A 16,190-nucleotide genomic window follows, 5' to 3' on the forward strand; every position below is an offset into this window, starting at 1 on the left:
GTGAACTTATTGAGCTCCATGAGAGGGTCAAAATGAAAACTACATGAAGAAACAGTACTCATGCACTGCAAACTCCAAGCACATGAATCTGGAAACCGGATACCTGTCAGTTAAAACTGGGCTTTGTTTAATCTCTTGCTGTTCTGCCTTGAAGTATTACCACCAGTCTAATCTTCCTTGTTTCTAATCGCTCAAGGGGGAAAAAAAAGTGTTCTTTGGAATAAATTTCACATGCACGTGTAGGGCAATGTGTCTCTTTTCGTGTTATTTTCTATTCTGCCTCTGCCCCCCCCCGCCCCTTTATTCCCCACCTCCCTGTCATCACGAGTGTCTCCCTTGTGTTTTTGCGGCCCTGTTTTGTGGATCAAACGGAGCGGATTAGCGCATGAGCCGGCAGCAGGAATAATGATGAATATATTAATCACGCAAATTCGCAGAGCATGTGTCATGTGTACGGTCACCATGACGATGGGATTTTATCCGTGCCACATAAGCTGCTCGCTTGGCATTATCTGTTATGCAACTTCTCAATCCTCTAAAATAAATGAAAAAAGGGTGTTCATGTGAGTAAAAGGCCTGTCATCTATTATGGATGTTGCCGCCATGATGGGACGGTTGTGTTGGTGTCGCAGGTGGGCGACATTGTGGTGGTGAGGGAGGATGAAACGTTCCCATGTGACCTCATCCTGCTCTCCTCCAGCCGACAAGATGGCACCTGCTACGTCACCACCGCCAGCCTGGATGGGGAATCCAGTCACAAGGTGCCACGATGACACGCACAGAGACATTTCAGTCTGAGTTCTTCAGTATAATGCTGCGAGGGTAAAGCGGCGAGGATTGTGAGGATAATGCGGCTCAGAAAATGGATGGATGGATGGATATTACTCAAGAAAGAAACACAATTAAACCTCCGATTAAATTATCTCCAAACGAGCATAAACCTCACCACTAACAATTCAATGACAATCATGTGTCTAATAAGTAGCATGCCAAAGACCTAAAAATGTTTAAATAAAATCCATGGTACTCACCAGAGACACTTATTAGCTGTAGACAGAATCCATCCTCTTTTTCTAGATGTGTTGGGTCGGAAGCACGCCAGCCATGACCGGTAGACACACGAACAGGACTCCACCCACACTCTGCTCAAATGAGAGCCCCTCCCCCCAGCCTAAATGAGCTCCCAATTCAAGCAATGCTCCACTTACTTAACCTGTCCTCCTTCAGACCTACTACGCCATACCAGATACCATGGCCTTTAGGACGGACCAGGAAGTGGATTCCCTACATGCCACCATTGAATGTGAACAGCCGCAGCCTGACCTCTACAAGTCAGTGTGACACCTTGGTGATTGTGTGAAAATTCAAGGTCATTTTCCTTAATGGCTGCCTTGTCTTGTCTTGTCTTGTCCTTCCGGTTAACTCAGATTTGTGGGACGTATCAATATTTACAAGAACAAAGACGAGCCTGTTGCTAGGTAGGTTTTCATTTGATTCGTTGTATGTTCATTTTGCTTCTCTTCCAAATGTATGACATAATTGTTATGGCATAAAAATGACAACTTTAGTCTCGTAAAAGAACATTTACATTTTACTGTAAAAAAAAAAAAGTGTATTTAAAATTCCAACCCCATTTTTCTTCTAAAATTGTGACTGTATTCCATACTACATGTATTTATGTATGACTTGCATTCGATTATTTTACTCTATATATATCATGGCTTGAATCTTGTACATATTTTGCATTTATTGTCGTAGTATTATACGTTTTTCTCTAATATTGGATATTTACTTTCATATAATTACAGCTTTATTTCCATAGGTTTACTTAATTTCTAACCATAAAATTATGACACTCTTCTTGGGAGTTTTATTTTAAAACTAACATTATTCTCACAATAATAGAATTTTATTCCAACAAAACTGCAACTTTTATATCATTTTAAACCAAAATTTCAACAAGACTTTTTTTTTAGGCACGGCGCCAGGATTTTTTTCCTCCCTATTTGTGGGAGTTACCAAAATAATACAGTTTAATCATTTAATTTTTCATTATATCATACCTTCTGTGCCTTTATTCTCATCCTTATTATGCTAACTATATTTTTCCTGTTGATAGCTAGCTAGCTAGCAAGTTGATAGCAAGTCAGTCTTTCTTTATTTTCTTTCAGACCACTTGGTGCTGAGAATTTACTACTCAGAGGCGCAACACTGAAGAACACACAGCATATTTATGGTGCTTGTTTATTCTCATTCATGTTTCTTCACGTTGAGGTTTGTTGCCGCGGTCACTCGTTTTCCTCCACCTTTTTACTTCAGCTGTTGCCATCTACACTGGCATGGAAACCAAGATGGCGCTCAATTACCAGTCGAAATCGCAGAAGCGGTCTGCTGTGGAAAAGTGAGCTCTCATCTGACCACATTCAGTTTGAGGGAAACAATTTGGATTCTTTCATTTGGACATTTTTGTCTCCCTCGCAGGTCTATGAATGCCTTTCTGATTGTCTATCTGTGCATCCTGATCAGTAAAGCGGTCGTCAACACTGTTCTCAAATATGCCTGGCAGTGGTCTCCAGACCGCGACGAGCCCTGGTACAACCACAGAACGGAGAACGAGCGACAGCGACACGTGGTGCGTCAAGGGACATTTATTCCACAAATTCACCTGACAAATTTCCCGTGCCACATAAAAAATATAATAATAATAATCTTTGATCTCATAATTTGAGTTGGAAACACCCAGGATGCCCTTCTTCAAGCTATTTTAGTTGTTCCATTTTTGTTGTGGATTTTGAGGGTGGTTATTTTTATTCTGTTTTGACCGTCGTCCAACTGTGTAAATTAGAACAATTCTGATCAAATGGTGGCTTTTCTCTTGATACTTACACAAGATCCCACCTTTTTTTTTCTCTTCCAATCGTACGATTTCATAGTCACTAAATGATCAATTTAAAATAACAAAATCATTTTCATAAAATCACAATTTTTAGAACTCACTTGTTGTAAAACGACAACTTTTTTCTCCCCGAAATGAATGCACACTTATTTTTGTAAACATTTGATTTCACAACTTTATCAACATAAAATGACTTTATTCTTGTAACAATTTCAATCTTATTCTCATATTTCCATGACTTCATTCTCTGAACATTATTTTATTTTCAGTGTGACATTAAACGTTCATGTCTGCTGTTTTCCTGCAGGTGGTCCGAGCTTTCACCGACTTCTTGGCTTTTACCGTGTTATTCAATTACATCATTCCCGTGTCCATGTACGTCACGGTGGAGATGCAGAAATTCCTGGGCTCCTATTTTATCACGTGGGATGAGGAGATGTTCGATGAAGAGTTGGGAGAAGGAGCTCAGGTCAACACCTCTGACCTTAACGAGGAGCTGGGTCAGGTAAAACTTTTCCCACGTGTAAGCTTTTTATTTTCCAGCGCGTCAATGATTCAACGTTGTCGTTTCTAGGTGCAATATGTTTTCACGGATAAGACGGGCACTCTGACGGAGAACAACATGGAGTTCATCGAATGCTGCGTCGATGGGAATGTTTACATTCCGCACGCCATATGCAACGGGCAAATTCTCAGCGCCGCCTCCAGCATCGACATGATCGATTCCTCACCTGGTGGATACCGCAGAGTAAGTACCTTATAGACGCACTGTCAACTCCACCCTACACTACACGAAGAGAGCACAAAACAAAATATTAGGGGCATATTGAAAAAAAAAAAAAATTATATATATATATATATATATATATAAATAAGAGAGAGAGAGAGAGATTTCACAAAACAAAAGTCTTGAATACTACAACTCATGGGGAAAAAAATCGCAATATGATGACTATTTCTCATAAAAAAACTTTTTGCATTTGTGACCTTTCTCTTCCTATTATTGCATATTTATTCCTGTAAAAATAACATATTAGTCTTGTCATGGTCAAGCTTTTTTTCTGCCAGTGTCACGCCTTTATTATCATAAAATGATGATTTTCGTACTCATAAATTGGGAATATTATTCTTGTAGAAATAATTTATTCTTCATCAACCATGACTGTTTTTTTTTTCACACCTGCCAAACTAGCAAAGAAACGTAAAATGCATGTCGTGTTTTATTGTCTCATGGATTCTGAGTAAAAACACAGCCATAAGAAAGCTTGTGAAATCTACATTTTGATATGTTGCATTTACTTGACTTACTTGACATCCATTCAATCGTGTGGCTGCAGGAGCACGAGGACCTGTTTTTCCGGGCATTGTGTCTATGTCACACGGTTCAAGTGAAGGAGGAGGAGACTGTGGACGGCATCAAGAAGGGCATCCATCAGGGCCGGCCCACCTCCTTCTACATCTCCTCTTCCCCGGATGAGGTGGCTTTGGTGGAGGGAATGAAAAGGTCGGTGTTCTAAATGACGTTGTGTATTCTTAAAATCGGTGCAAATTCTTCAAATTGTTGAATCACAAATCTGGATGTTTTGTATGATCGTGTACATTTCAAATGACACATACCCGATATGTTAACACTGACGGAACGCATGAAACGTCGTGTGAGCGCTGATGTCAGAATTGAGAGTCAACACTCGCAAGTGTCAAAACTGAAGTATTACATAAATAATACAATCATTTCACATTACATTACATTGAGTTGGCCTGGGTTGACTCTTCCTGCCGTTGATTTCAATGAGGGAAACGTACACAGTTCTCTGCAGCAGTTATTTTCCTTATTTCATAATGGGCACGCATCAAATATAGCATATTTACTGCATATGATTTTTAATGATCAATGCTTTCACCGCAATATCGATTTATGGTGGGTGGGGGGGGGGGGTGGATCAGTTTGTTTTTGGGGTCTGAGCAGACAATCCATTCCAAAATTTTCCACAACGTTTAGCCTATTCAGGTTTGCAGGTTTGTCGGGTCCTATTCCAGCTCACATTGGTCGAAAGGCAACGACAACCAGGACTGGTCACCACTTGAATTTATGATCAAACGTCTTCACCAAACAAAATGAGTCCAGTTTCCTTCATTCGACCGTTACCGACTTGGATAACTGAGAATGTACACAGACCATGAACAAAATGGTTGGCAATCCAATGATTAGATGAGTTCCTTGGTATTCAAATACTGTATCTAAATACAGTGCAGTATGTCTAATACAGTATTTGGGCTGTATAAGGCTCTAAAATTGAATTACAAAGTACAAATCGTATATATGCCTAGGTCAGTACACCCAAAGCAACACGCTCATATAACGCTGCTCTATTTTAAGTGAGGACACAGCATTAGGTTCATGAACATGGTCCAGAATCTGGCGTCAGTGGGTATTATGCTTCATCGATTGCTTTCCCAGATGGACTGTTACGTGTGTGTGAGATCATCTTTCCATTCAAAATAACAAGCGCATCTTGTGTTTCGTCATGCACGCCTGCATTTGTCCATCTTTTCATGTCTCCAGGCTGGGCTACACCTATCTGAGACTGAAAGACAACTACATGGAGATTTTGAACAAAGACGACGAGATTGAAAGGTCGGTGTGCCAAGCGGTTGCTGCGGTTACACCGCAGGATAAGGTAGCACCATTGATTAGAAAGGATGGCGGGGGTGAGGAGGAGTTAATAAAACGGGCCCATCATAAATAAGAGTTGTTTTGAAATATATGTCGTTCATTTGACTCGCGTCCGATTTTATTGGACAGGGCAGTGTTGTGGATGTAATGAAGCGTGTTTAGGCCTCAGTCTGCTTTTTGGTTCTTTGGCAGCCTGTCAATAGTCATCTATTTTAAGGGCCGGGGGGAAGTGCATCAACAGATGACTTCGACTTGGATGAGCAACATTGCCATACTTTTATACCCAATTGATTCAAGGAGTTCATTTCATGCGAATGTTTGCTTTCCCTCAGGTTTGAGCTCCTTCATGTGCTCAACTTTGACTCTGTGAGGAGGAGAATGAGCGTCATTGTTCGGGCGAGCTCAGGTAATTCGCACTGGCACGTCATCTCTGTCTGTGAAAAGCATTCACGCCTGCTTTTGAGGTTGAAACGCTGGGATGACATGTCGTTTGTGAAACACAACACTCACAGAAACACATGACATGGTAAGAGAGCGTTTGCCCCAACCATGACTGAGCCGCGGCACATGCTGTAAATTGACATGAGCAACATTTCACAGCACACGAGCGAGCAAAAGTGTCACAAAAAGTTTACTTTATATACTGAAAACATATTTTTCTTGATTTTTGTCACAAATGTACTCACTCGGCGTGTGCGTGCCATTATTCTGTTGTTCTGTGTGAATAGCAGCCCGTTAACTCTTTTATTCGCCATGGATACGTCATGAAAAACCACTACGTCCGCCTACCCATGACAGATTTTTACACGTACACACACTCTCTGAACTCATTGTTTTACTTCTGTTCATAGTTGATGTCATCATTTCAATAGAGTACAGATAATTATTATTTTTTTGCTCTCGCGAAAATGGTTGGAATGAAATGAGTTACGTGTTTCTATAACATGCTACTTGTTTGCGTGCTCGTAGGGGAATACTTGCTCTTCTGCAAGGGCGCTGACTCTGCCATTTTTCCTCTGGTGATCTCTGGCAAGGTGGAGCAAGTGAAGGCGCGGGTGGAGCAAAATGCTGTGGTAAGTGCCAAAAACGCTACGTGATTTCTCACAGCCGCTCAGCAGATGATGATAGTGAAAACAAACTGTGTGTGGTGGTCAATATAAAATCAAACTGAAGGCATAGCAGAATTTATTTATCATGACTATTCCAGCATGAAACTGGCAAACGCAAATTTATTATTGGTATTAAGAGGTTGATTAAGTCGGTTAAATCCCCGCAGAAAAGGCCCCGGGGACCAAATGCACGGCGTGGCCGATGTATTTAAAAATGAGACCTTTCCAAGTATGTCAATGAGTGCACTATAAAGAATCAAGACCACGAATATGCTTTTTTTTAAAAACCACAGTCTGGCTAAAGAGTGCAGTTGTGTAGATTCATTCTTGAATGTGCAATTTGAATGATTCTGAAGGCATAGCATCAACGAGAGTCCCTGAGCGGCTAATGGGCTCATTCATTTGTTGCCATGGAAACAGGAGGGCCTGCGAACGCTGTGCGTGGCATACAAGAGGCTGTCGGAGTCCGAGTACCAAGAGGCGTGTCGGCATCTGACAGATGCTAAGCTGGCCCTGCAGGAGAGAGAGCAGAGACTGGCTGAGGCTTATGACGTCATCGAAAGAGACTTTGTGCTCCTGGGTGCCACGGCGGTGGAGGACAGGTTGGTTGGACGAGCGCAAGAGGAAATGCGTCATGAAGTTAATCATGTTAGCATGACTCAGTGGGGGAAGAAAAAAAACCCAAAACATGGCTGGTCAGTTGCCTTTGGGCAAATGGAAATTGTTTGGCCTTGTCGAGTTTCAAACTCTCTCAGTGTCGTCCCAGTTTCTTTCTGGTACAAGACAGAGTGTATTGATTATCAAGCAGCTCTCGAGCTGATCAATTGGTGGCCTGATGCTTTGACCTCCAAATAGATAACTGGAGATGGTGTGGTACATTGGGCAGTTGCACATTGATAAGTTAGCGCCACTCGCTCATGGATTGATTTGAGTTTTGATGAATGCTTTAACAGCCACTACCCCCCACTGCGCGCCCCCCCCCCCCCCCTTGCTGGAGGCGGTGACATTTATTGACTTATCGATGCGCAGGCTCCAGGAGAAGGCGTCAGACACCATTGAATCGCTGCACAAAGCGGGAATGAAAGTTTGGGTTCTGACTGGCGACAAAATGGAGACAGCGGCGGCCACCTGCTATGCCAGCAAACTCTTCCGCCGCAGCACTCAGATCCTGGAGCTGACCAAGAAGCGCACGGAAGAGCAGAGTCTGCACGATGTTCTTTTTGAGCTCAACAGGACCGTTCTCAGGCAGAGATCCATTTCTGGGTGAGGGCCATAAATTCTCCATTTTGATTGACATTGTCAGAGAGGTGCTTGTTTACGATTTCTTACTGTGGTTGTGGTTTGCAGTGGTGTACGACTGCGTTGTAAATAAATACTCTCGAGAAAGACATTTGAAGACGCTTGCCCGACACACCCCTTTTCCTGTTCCTGTAAGTCTGTAGACAGAGGGAGCAAGCCCTGTCATGAACTGTGAGCAATTAATGCACCCCTGAAAAGGTTGACAATTGCCTACAGATGCCACAAGATGGCAGCAAAGCGCTACATAAATCATAGGTGCGAAAGATTGGAACCTCTCTGTACCGTGCTAAATGATTTCAAACTCCAACCACAATAGTTATTTTAATACCTTTCTGACAGCGTCACTCCAAAATCAGCCTTAATGTCTTCGTTTGGGCGAAATATAATGAAGCGATCTCAGTTGATTAATATTAAAATGTCCCTTCAGGTTGTCTGTCGACTGCCTGGATTTCGGTCTGATCATCGACGGCGCCACGCTGTCGGCCGTCCTCACGCCCAAGCAGGACGGCGGCGCCGGCCACGGCAACTACCGCGAGATCTTCCTGGAGATCTGTCGCAACTGCAGCGCTGTGCTGTGCTGTCGCATGGCGCCGCTGCAGAAGGCGCAGGTAAGCGACATCCAAACGCACACCGCGGGGTCATATGGCAGGCAGCGTATTTGAGCCAGTGGAATTATTCACTTTATCAGATCGTGAAGCTGATCAAGGCCTCCAAGGAGCGCCCGATTACCCTGGCTGTTGGCGATGGAGCCAATGATGTCAGCATGATTTTAGAAGCACACGTGGGCATCGGTGAGCTCATTTTACTCCTCTAACACTACTAGACCTGATGTTCTAGAAAATATTTTGCAATTAAAAAAAACATCGAGATCGCAGTGTTATTCATTGCAGTTTTACATAGCCGCGCAATGCAATCACAAAAAAAATTGTTTAATGTATAACTCTGCCAATGTCAGTTAAGAAGAAAAAAAAATGTGTGTGTGTGGTGGATTTTTGGCGGCCGTCGCGATGTGCAAATGTGTGGCTGATAAATAGGAGCGTCTGTGCTCATAGACGACCTTTCATGTGTGAGCCACCACGGCAGTCTGCTGTGTGCCGCTAATGTAAAGTAAAATTAAAGTGCTGACTTCGATTGACATGTCATTGATGTTTTTGCTCACCGGCGCGGCCGAGCGGTGATCAACCTAAACACATCCTGCGGTCAAATTAATTGAAAATGGAAGCGCCCTGCCTCAGTTGTCCCATATTTTGACGATAAATATGTCTGTATGTGGCCATGGATTGTGTCTTCCGATTTTAGGAATGAAAATGAAGACAAAGCCAAAATGGTTATTGCTCGTCATTACTCGTTATGTAATCGATGACGTCCTGCTGCAGTCGCTTGTCTTCCGGTCACATGCGCAGGTCTAATCTTACGTTCCTTACACTTAAGCACGTGCCATGTTACAGTATGTTTACGCCATACTTGTGTGGCAGAATTATGTTTTCATGGTGAAAGTTTATGAGAAAGTATTTCGTAAATTTAAACCTGTAATTGGAACAGAGAAAGAAACATTCTCATAATTAAGGCTTCATTTGCCTTCATCTTAATATTCCACAAAGTATAATCTATAATCGATCTGATATTGTGGCCATAAAAATGATTCAATTGCATATTCGTTAATAAAAAAGATATATATCACTGAAAAGGACCTTGGAAAAAAAGAATTGCATATTATCGGTACATCGCAATCGCAATTTTTAGCGGGGGTAAAAAAATAAAATTGTCCAGCCCTACCTGGTCGGTGTACAAAATAATTTCAGTCTACAGTGTAAAAAACAAGCAAATAAAGTGCATTTGGATCATTATTCACTGGTTTATGTGTGTCCTTGTAGGGATAATGGGCAAAGAGGGTCGCCAGGCTGCCAGGAACAGTGACTACGCCATCCCCAAATTCAAACATTTGAAGAAAATGCTGCTGGTTCACGGCCACTACTACTACATTCGCATCGCCGAGCTCGTCCAGTACTTCTTCTACAAGGTAGCCGAGTTTAAACCGGCCGTGATGATCAGCGTGGGTGTGATCCGTAGCAAGCTCTGAGTCATTTTTTGACAGTCCATCTCATTTTTCACTTCCCACTCAGTTGGCTTTTTAGGACACCGTAGACATGTGTGGATCCTCATGCGTACTGTTTTCAATCTTTGCAGAATGTATGCTTCATCTTCCCCCAGTTCCTGTACCAGTTCTTCTGCGGCTTCTCCCAGCAGGTAAAGTATTTCACTTGTCAAGTCAGCTCTGTTCATGGTGCACTACCAGAAATGAGCCTTTAATGGCCTTGGCAATTTGCTCATCATGTAGCGAACAGATGTTATGTGCGCATGAATTTAGCCGAGAGCTCTTTGGGTTCCTGACTCTCATCTGTTCAAAATGGCACCTCCCAGCTACATGAAAATGATGAGAGCCTTCCGAGCACTAAACTGTGTTGTGCTCTGTCCCACGGCAGCCTCTGTACGACACGGCCTATTTGACCTTGTACAACATCAGCTTCACGTCACTGCCCATCCTCCTCTACAGTCTGGTGGAGAAGCACGTCACCATGGAAACGCTTAAGCGAGAACCCTCCTTGTACAGGTGCAACTACAACCACAATATCTTGTTCCTGAGAGTGTCAATTATGTAAAGGCAGGACAGTGAAACTCCTCTACAACGAAATCATGTTTGCAGCAAGAAATTTTTCACAACAGGGGGCTTTTCACTGTAGCAAATTCAGATGTAAACACACACACAGACACAACAACAAAAAAACATGTGTGTACTCTTTATTTTTATTCCACTTATTTGACACTTCATATAGCCAGGGTAGAAAGAAAAAAACGGGAAAGAAATTGCAAAATGTACGACATTATGCATCAATTTCTTGCACAATGTCTTTTACTTTGCTTCCTCCATCTTTCATTTTTATTACTTTTATCCTGTCTTCAAGCGTGAATGTTTTTTTTTCCTTAACTCCTTGGTCTGCAAAGGTCCGTCTCGTAGCCATTTTAGCAATGTAACGTTCGTGCTGCGTCTGAAACTAACAATAACAAATGCTTCCTGGACTACTGCGCATGTGGAAACCAGTCTGGTGGTTGCTGTTGGCGTTTCCGAACGAAGCAGCAAAGGTCGCTGTAGCGTGCTGAGGATGAATTAGACTTTTGTGGAAGGCTTGTTTTCGTTGTAGTGAATCTCATCGTGAGGCAAGAACAGAGAAAACGATTTCGTATAACGGAACAGGGGGGCTTTTCGTCATAGGGGGAGCAGAAAAGTGGGAATGGCTTTCATGCATGAAAATTTTTTCACATATATTTTCATATACACATATATTTTCACCCATGTAGGTTTCGTTGTAGAGCATTTTCACTGTATTAAGTGTAAGTTCGGTATTGGATGTCATCATATCGTGCAGCTGTACTTCATTTTCGTGAACTATTTGTCCAGTTTTGATGCCACAACCTTCTTTAACTCAGGGACGTCGCCAAGAACTCCCTCCTCCGCTGGCCAGTCTTCCTGTACTGGACATGCCTGGGCGTGTTTGACGCCGTCGTCTTCTTCTTCGGTGCCTACTTCCTGTTTGACAACACCACCTTCACCAGCAATGGCCAGGTGAGCCTCTTCGAGAGCAAAGGTGTCTAGAAATACCGTATTTCCCTGCATAAATGGCCTTCGATGCCCGACCTCATCACTGAGAGCCATTTGAAGAAATAAACACCATGACAATTTCCTTTATTATAACTAATATGAACATGTGTCATTTATTTTGCATTCTGACCCATTTGTGATTGAGGTAGGGAATTTCTCACAATACAGCGACGCCTTATCCGTGCGGCAGAGGGGCCGAGATAGACAGGAGATTTCCATTCATATGACAGTAGCCTATCTCTCTATATTATTAATTTGTATTTGCTTTTTGATTGCCTTCGGTCTTCCTTTTTTTTTCAGTTGAAACATTCATTCATTTGACCTTTTTGTCTTGAATTATTTTCTCTTTTCTTCCCCCTTTCTCTCTGCTTCCTCTCGTTATTTTGCTCCTCTTCCTCTGTCGCCTCCTCCAGCTCATGACCACCAACACGCAGATGGTAAGCCTGTCTGTCGTCCTCCTCCTCCCCACTGTTTGCGCTCACACCCCCCTTTTTTAGTTTTCAGTCCCATCTTCGTTTCAGCGTGTCATTTCCCGGTGCGCCATCCTTCCATGAAACTCTTAGATGCTTCCTCACATGATCCGTGTGTTTTGACGTGGTAGCAAATAGAATAACACCTCAGCATATGATCTGACATTGCCTTGTCAAAATGTGTCTTTGTATTTGTCTGTTTGTGTCCGTTCAGTTGCACAAATAATCTTTGCTTAGCCACGAGGACTGCACGAAGAAATATCATTTGACAGAGGAACCTCTAATCTTGAACCCATTGACTCCCCTGGTGGTTCTCATTTCAAAACAAATTTTCCACCTGTCCGGTGAATCAATTCAAACTGTTTTCATCATAAAGCCTTTATGAACTGGAAACAGAAGATAACCACTGTGAAATTAAACTGAAAGTAAATCTACTCACCCCGTGAGTGTGCCTCATGCAAAGGGAACATGAGGGTGTTTTTTTCCGAGAGACACGGTCACCTTGTGGTCTTTTATAGGTCTCTTTGGAATTCATACGTGCAGTTTCCTGGCAAGCTTCTGTGGTCATTTTCATGCTAGCCATTATTCTTTTATCTTCCATATCTTGGTCAAATTGATTTTTGTACAGTGTGTAACCGACATTATTTTAACTGGAAAGTTCATGTGTGTGGAAATGCATATGTGAACGGACATGTACTGCAGGTAAATGTATTACATGGTGCAACTCTGCAGAGTGTGAATGATTGGGCGTGTGTGGATGTGTGATATTTTTTTCTCACGTTCTGCTTTGTTCATGAAACTTCAAAACCAATAAATACATTGGAAAATAAAACAATAGGCTTCATATTGCACCTATTGCATATCTATTTGTAATTTCCCCATTGCGGGACAAATAAAGGATATCTTAATCTTATTCCTGTGCCACAATAGGTTCAATTTGGGATTCTGTGGCTTTCCTCACGCTTCAACAGCAGTTCCTTTTTTTGTGGTAGCATAAATCAAAAAGCTAAAGAAAAAGCACAGACTAATCTCCAACACAGTGGATGACTCAATTCTGCCAATATCACCCATGGTGATGGTTTGACTTTTGAGTCATATATTTTTCAGATTCATTTTTTTCCATTCCTGGGTTGCACCACTGCCCATATTGGTTTCTACTATTAACAACAACGTTTTCCTCTTTGCCATCATCAGTACCTTTTGTGGAGTATCACAACGCACACACACACACACACACACACACACACAGCCAAAGAAAAAGGACAAACTAAACTAAAGCACACAAGAAGGCTAGTCAAGATGATGGTTTGAATCACGTTTGCACCACTCTTGAGGCCTTTTCCACAACATTTCGATTGAAATGACGGGTCCCACTGTATAGATGTCAAAGTAATAAAATAATAACGCTAACCCAAACATGAATGGTCCTACCCCATTTTTTACTGAGCTTCTAATCATTGTCACTAATGTGTAGGAAGAAAAGACAAACTTTTCACTAATCAATCATTGGAATTGAGTCATGTGCTCAATTGTCAAACCAATTGTCTTCTCCCTCCTTTTCTTTTGCAGATGTTTGGCAACTGGACCTTTGGGACTCTTGTTTTCACAGTGCTGGTGTTCACCGTGACACTTAAGGTATTGTATCCTATCACGGCTGCACTTTCAATGTTCTGCTTATGAAAAGTGGATGATAGACTGCACACGACCGTTGTGCCTGAAGGCAAAGCGATTGATACAGATAATTTCGAGAGTGATTACAGGACACACTGTATATGTTGTGTTTGTCTAGCTCGCCTTGGACACGCACCACTGGACATGGATCAATCATTTTGTCATCTGGGGCTCTCTACTTTTCTACGTGATCTTCTCTCTTCTCTGGGGTGGCATCATTTGGTAAAGTTTGATTCGTATTTTTATGCTCCAACAACTACAACATCAATCCGTGCATCATTCAAAAATTGAAGCTCATCCGTCTCTTCACGTTGCATAGGCCCTTTCTCAACTACCAGAGGATGTATTATGTCTTCATGCAAATGTTGTCCAGCGGGCCGGCCTGGCTTAGCATCATCCTGCTTATCACAGTCAGTCTGCTTCCTGATGTCATCAAGAAGGTCCTCTGCAGGGCTATGTGCCCCACAGCTACAGAGCGTGCTCAGGTGAGACCTTGAAGAAATGGATGTTGATCTATCACTGTTTCCCTCGAGAGTAAAATTGTATTGTCGTAGAGACTTAAAATAGCTAATCCAGCCATGGGCAAAGTAACGTCCAGGGGGCAGCATGCATTTTCTCCTTCTAAAAATAATTAAAATCTATCTATCTATCTATCTATACTGTATATGTCGGAACTGGTTTCCCTGTTTTTAATTAGCATAGACTTAGCTTTCTTTGAGCTAGCTCATTGATTTCTTGATGGCTTTTGTCAATATTTTTGATTGACAAGGGTTTTCCTGTCCCGGCATTTACAAAATGCTCTGTTGCATAAATGAATTATTCATTTAACAAAAAGTTCCCTATTTAAAAACAATACAATTTTAATGTGCGGCTAATTCAGTTGCTTACTAGTTTAGCTGACTCTAATTAGCGTAGCTTTCTAGCAGCTTGATTGATAACGTCTTGGTGGCTTTTGTGAATATTTTAATTGGCAGATGTTTTTTTTCTATACTGATAATATTTTTTGTTCCACTTAAAATACATTTTGATAGTTAGCTAGTTCATCTGCTAGTTTAAATGTTTATCAAGGCATATGCTTAGCCCGCTAGCTACTAGCTCGTAAATCCCAGTGCCTCAACATCTTATTTCTCCTGAAAATGTACATTGACCAGCTGACCACTTGAGAAGAATGACATGCTGCTTTGAACCGATTAGATTCCCTTGACTAAAATATAAAGAGAAACTGTGAATTCAGTGACTTCTTATTGCTAATTCCTCACTCTAGTTTAGCCTACTTTGAAGCACACTGGATCATGAATTGGGGGCAGGCGATGAATGGAAGCACTGACAGATTCTTTTTCCTGCTCTGCTTCTTCTTTTCATTTCTAATGAACCACCATAATCACATTTCCACCCTCCACTATCGCCCCCCCCCCATTCTTCCCTTTGACGCAAATTTCATTCCTGTCCTCCTCCCTCCATGTCTTCACCATCACCAATGCCACCCTGTGCACCCCCGCAACCCATGGTAACCCAACAGTCCACACCTTGCCCGTGCCTTACCGTGGAGCCCTCCACCATCTTCATGCTTTCTCAGTCATCCAGCAGAATGAGTTTCTGATTGAGCCAAACAGACGAAGGAGGAGCAAGAAGCGCAGGTGACTCTTTTTAAGGCCTCAACTCCTGTATGCATGCTGGAAAAAAAAAAAAGAAAGAAAAAAAGCACACTCTTTTGCGCCGTCTCCCAGCATCGCCTAATTGCAATGCGATAGGTGCAGCTGATTCCTCCTCCTTGCCTGCCTATTATTGTATAATGCAGGGCTTCCCAAACTTTTTTAGTTTCAGACCCAAAATACCCCACCATAACATGAACATATACTTATGCCATCGCATGGGAAAACATTTATTTGTTTTGCCTAGTATAGATCAATGAACATACCTGTACAGTATTTTAATGAATAAATATACATTTTTTGACAAATTAAGTGAAATTGCACCCCTGATGATCTGTCATGGCACACTAGGGAATGATTGATCTATATCACACAATCGATGGGAATCAGTTGATGGCAATTGGCGAACAAATCGAAGTCCACACCATGCCGAAGTTTGGGAAACCTGAATAATATAATGTTCCTCTGCTCTGAATCCCTTCAGTTGACTATTTATATGCATGCTTCCCTTTTATTGCTTCCCTGTTGATTTCCAAGGTCTGAAATGTTACTACACTGAAAAAAAATCTTTTAGTTCTTTGGATTTACTTAATTCAGACATGTACATCAGTTGTACAGAATTAAAATATGCTAAAATTTGAATATTTTTGAGGAAAAGAATAGAAACTTGGAAACCGAAAGTTACATACATACACATTTTATTTCTGTGCAGTATGTTTACCGGTGAACTTTTAAATGCGCGTGACTTAATTTTTAAATTT

At 41.9% G+C, this 16,190-nt stretch overlaps 1 protein-coding gene across 6 annotated transcripts in view; it reads left to right on the forward strand.

Annotated features, from left to right (window-relative positions):
• Positions 1 to 16,190, forward strand: part of LOC147198278 (phospholipid-transporting ATPase IH-like) — a 34,528-nt gene that overhangs the window by 14,700 nt on the left and 3,638 nt on the right. For 2 of the 6 annotated variants that reach the window (XM_086123160.1, XM_086123165.1), the window contains 24 exons: positions 633 to 761; positions 1,228 to 1,331; positions 1,428 to 1,478; positions 2,172 to 2,236; positions 2,320 to 2,401; positions 2,482 to 2,632; positions 3,204 to 3,401; positions 3,471 to 3,644; positions 4,234 to 4,400; positions 5,460 to 5,531; positions 5,903 to 5,976; positions 6,540 to 6,643; positions 7,100 to 7,281; positions 7,709 to 7,942; positions 8,406 to 8,586; positions 8,667 to 8,769; positions 9,853 to 9,998; positions 10,166 to 10,225; positions 10,462 to 10,589; positions 11,465 to 11,600; positions 12,050 to 12,073; positions 13,676 to 13,741; positions 13,896 to 13,999; positions 14,097 to 14,262. In XM_086123160.1, the coding sequence (XP_085979286.1) occupies positions 633 to 761; positions 1,228 to 1,331; positions 1,428 to 1,478; positions 2,172 to 2,236; positions 2,320 to 2,401; positions 2,482 to 2,632; positions 3,204 to 3,401; positions 3,471 to 3,644; positions 4,234 to 4,400; positions 5,460 to 5,531; positions 5,903 to 5,976; positions 6,540 to 6,643; positions 7,100 to 7,281; positions 7,709 to 7,942; positions 8,406 to 8,586; positions 8,667 to 8,769; positions 9,853 to 9,998; positions 10,166 to 10,225; positions 10,462 to 10,589; positions 11,465 to 11,600; positions 12,050 to 12,073; positions 13,676 to 13,741; positions 13,896 to 13,999; positions 14,097 to 14,262 (2,901 nt within the window). Of the gene's footprint in view, positions 1 to 632; positions 762 to 1,227; positions 1,332 to 1,427; positions 1,479 to 2,171; positions 2,237 to 2,319; positions 2,402 to 2,481; positions 2,633 to 3,203; positions 3,402 to 3,470; positions 3,645 to 4,233; positions 4,401 to 5,459; positions 5,532 to 5,902; positions 5,977 to 6,539; positions 6,644 to 7,099; positions 7,282 to 7,708; positions 7,943 to 8,405; positions 8,587 to 8,666; positions 8,770 to 9,852; positions 9,999 to 10,165; positions 10,226 to 10,461; positions 10,590 to 11,464; positions 11,601 to 12,049; positions 12,074 to 13,675; positions 13,742 to 13,895; positions 14,000 to 14,096; positions 14,263 to 15,296; positions 15,415 to 16,190 lie in introns of all 6 variants that reach the window. The other 4 variants (XM_086123162.1, XM_086123163.1, XM_086123164.1 and 1 more) reach the window with 4 other exon arrangements.

This window comes from Hippocampus guttulatus, chromosome 11, assembly GCF_054856545.1.
Source record: "Hippocampus guttulatus isolate MCC_2025c chromosome 11, RoL_Hgut_1.0, whole genome shotgun sequence".
NCBI lineage: Eukaryota > Metazoa > Chordata > Actinopteri > Syngnathiformes > Syngnathidae > Hippocampus > Hippocampus guttulatus.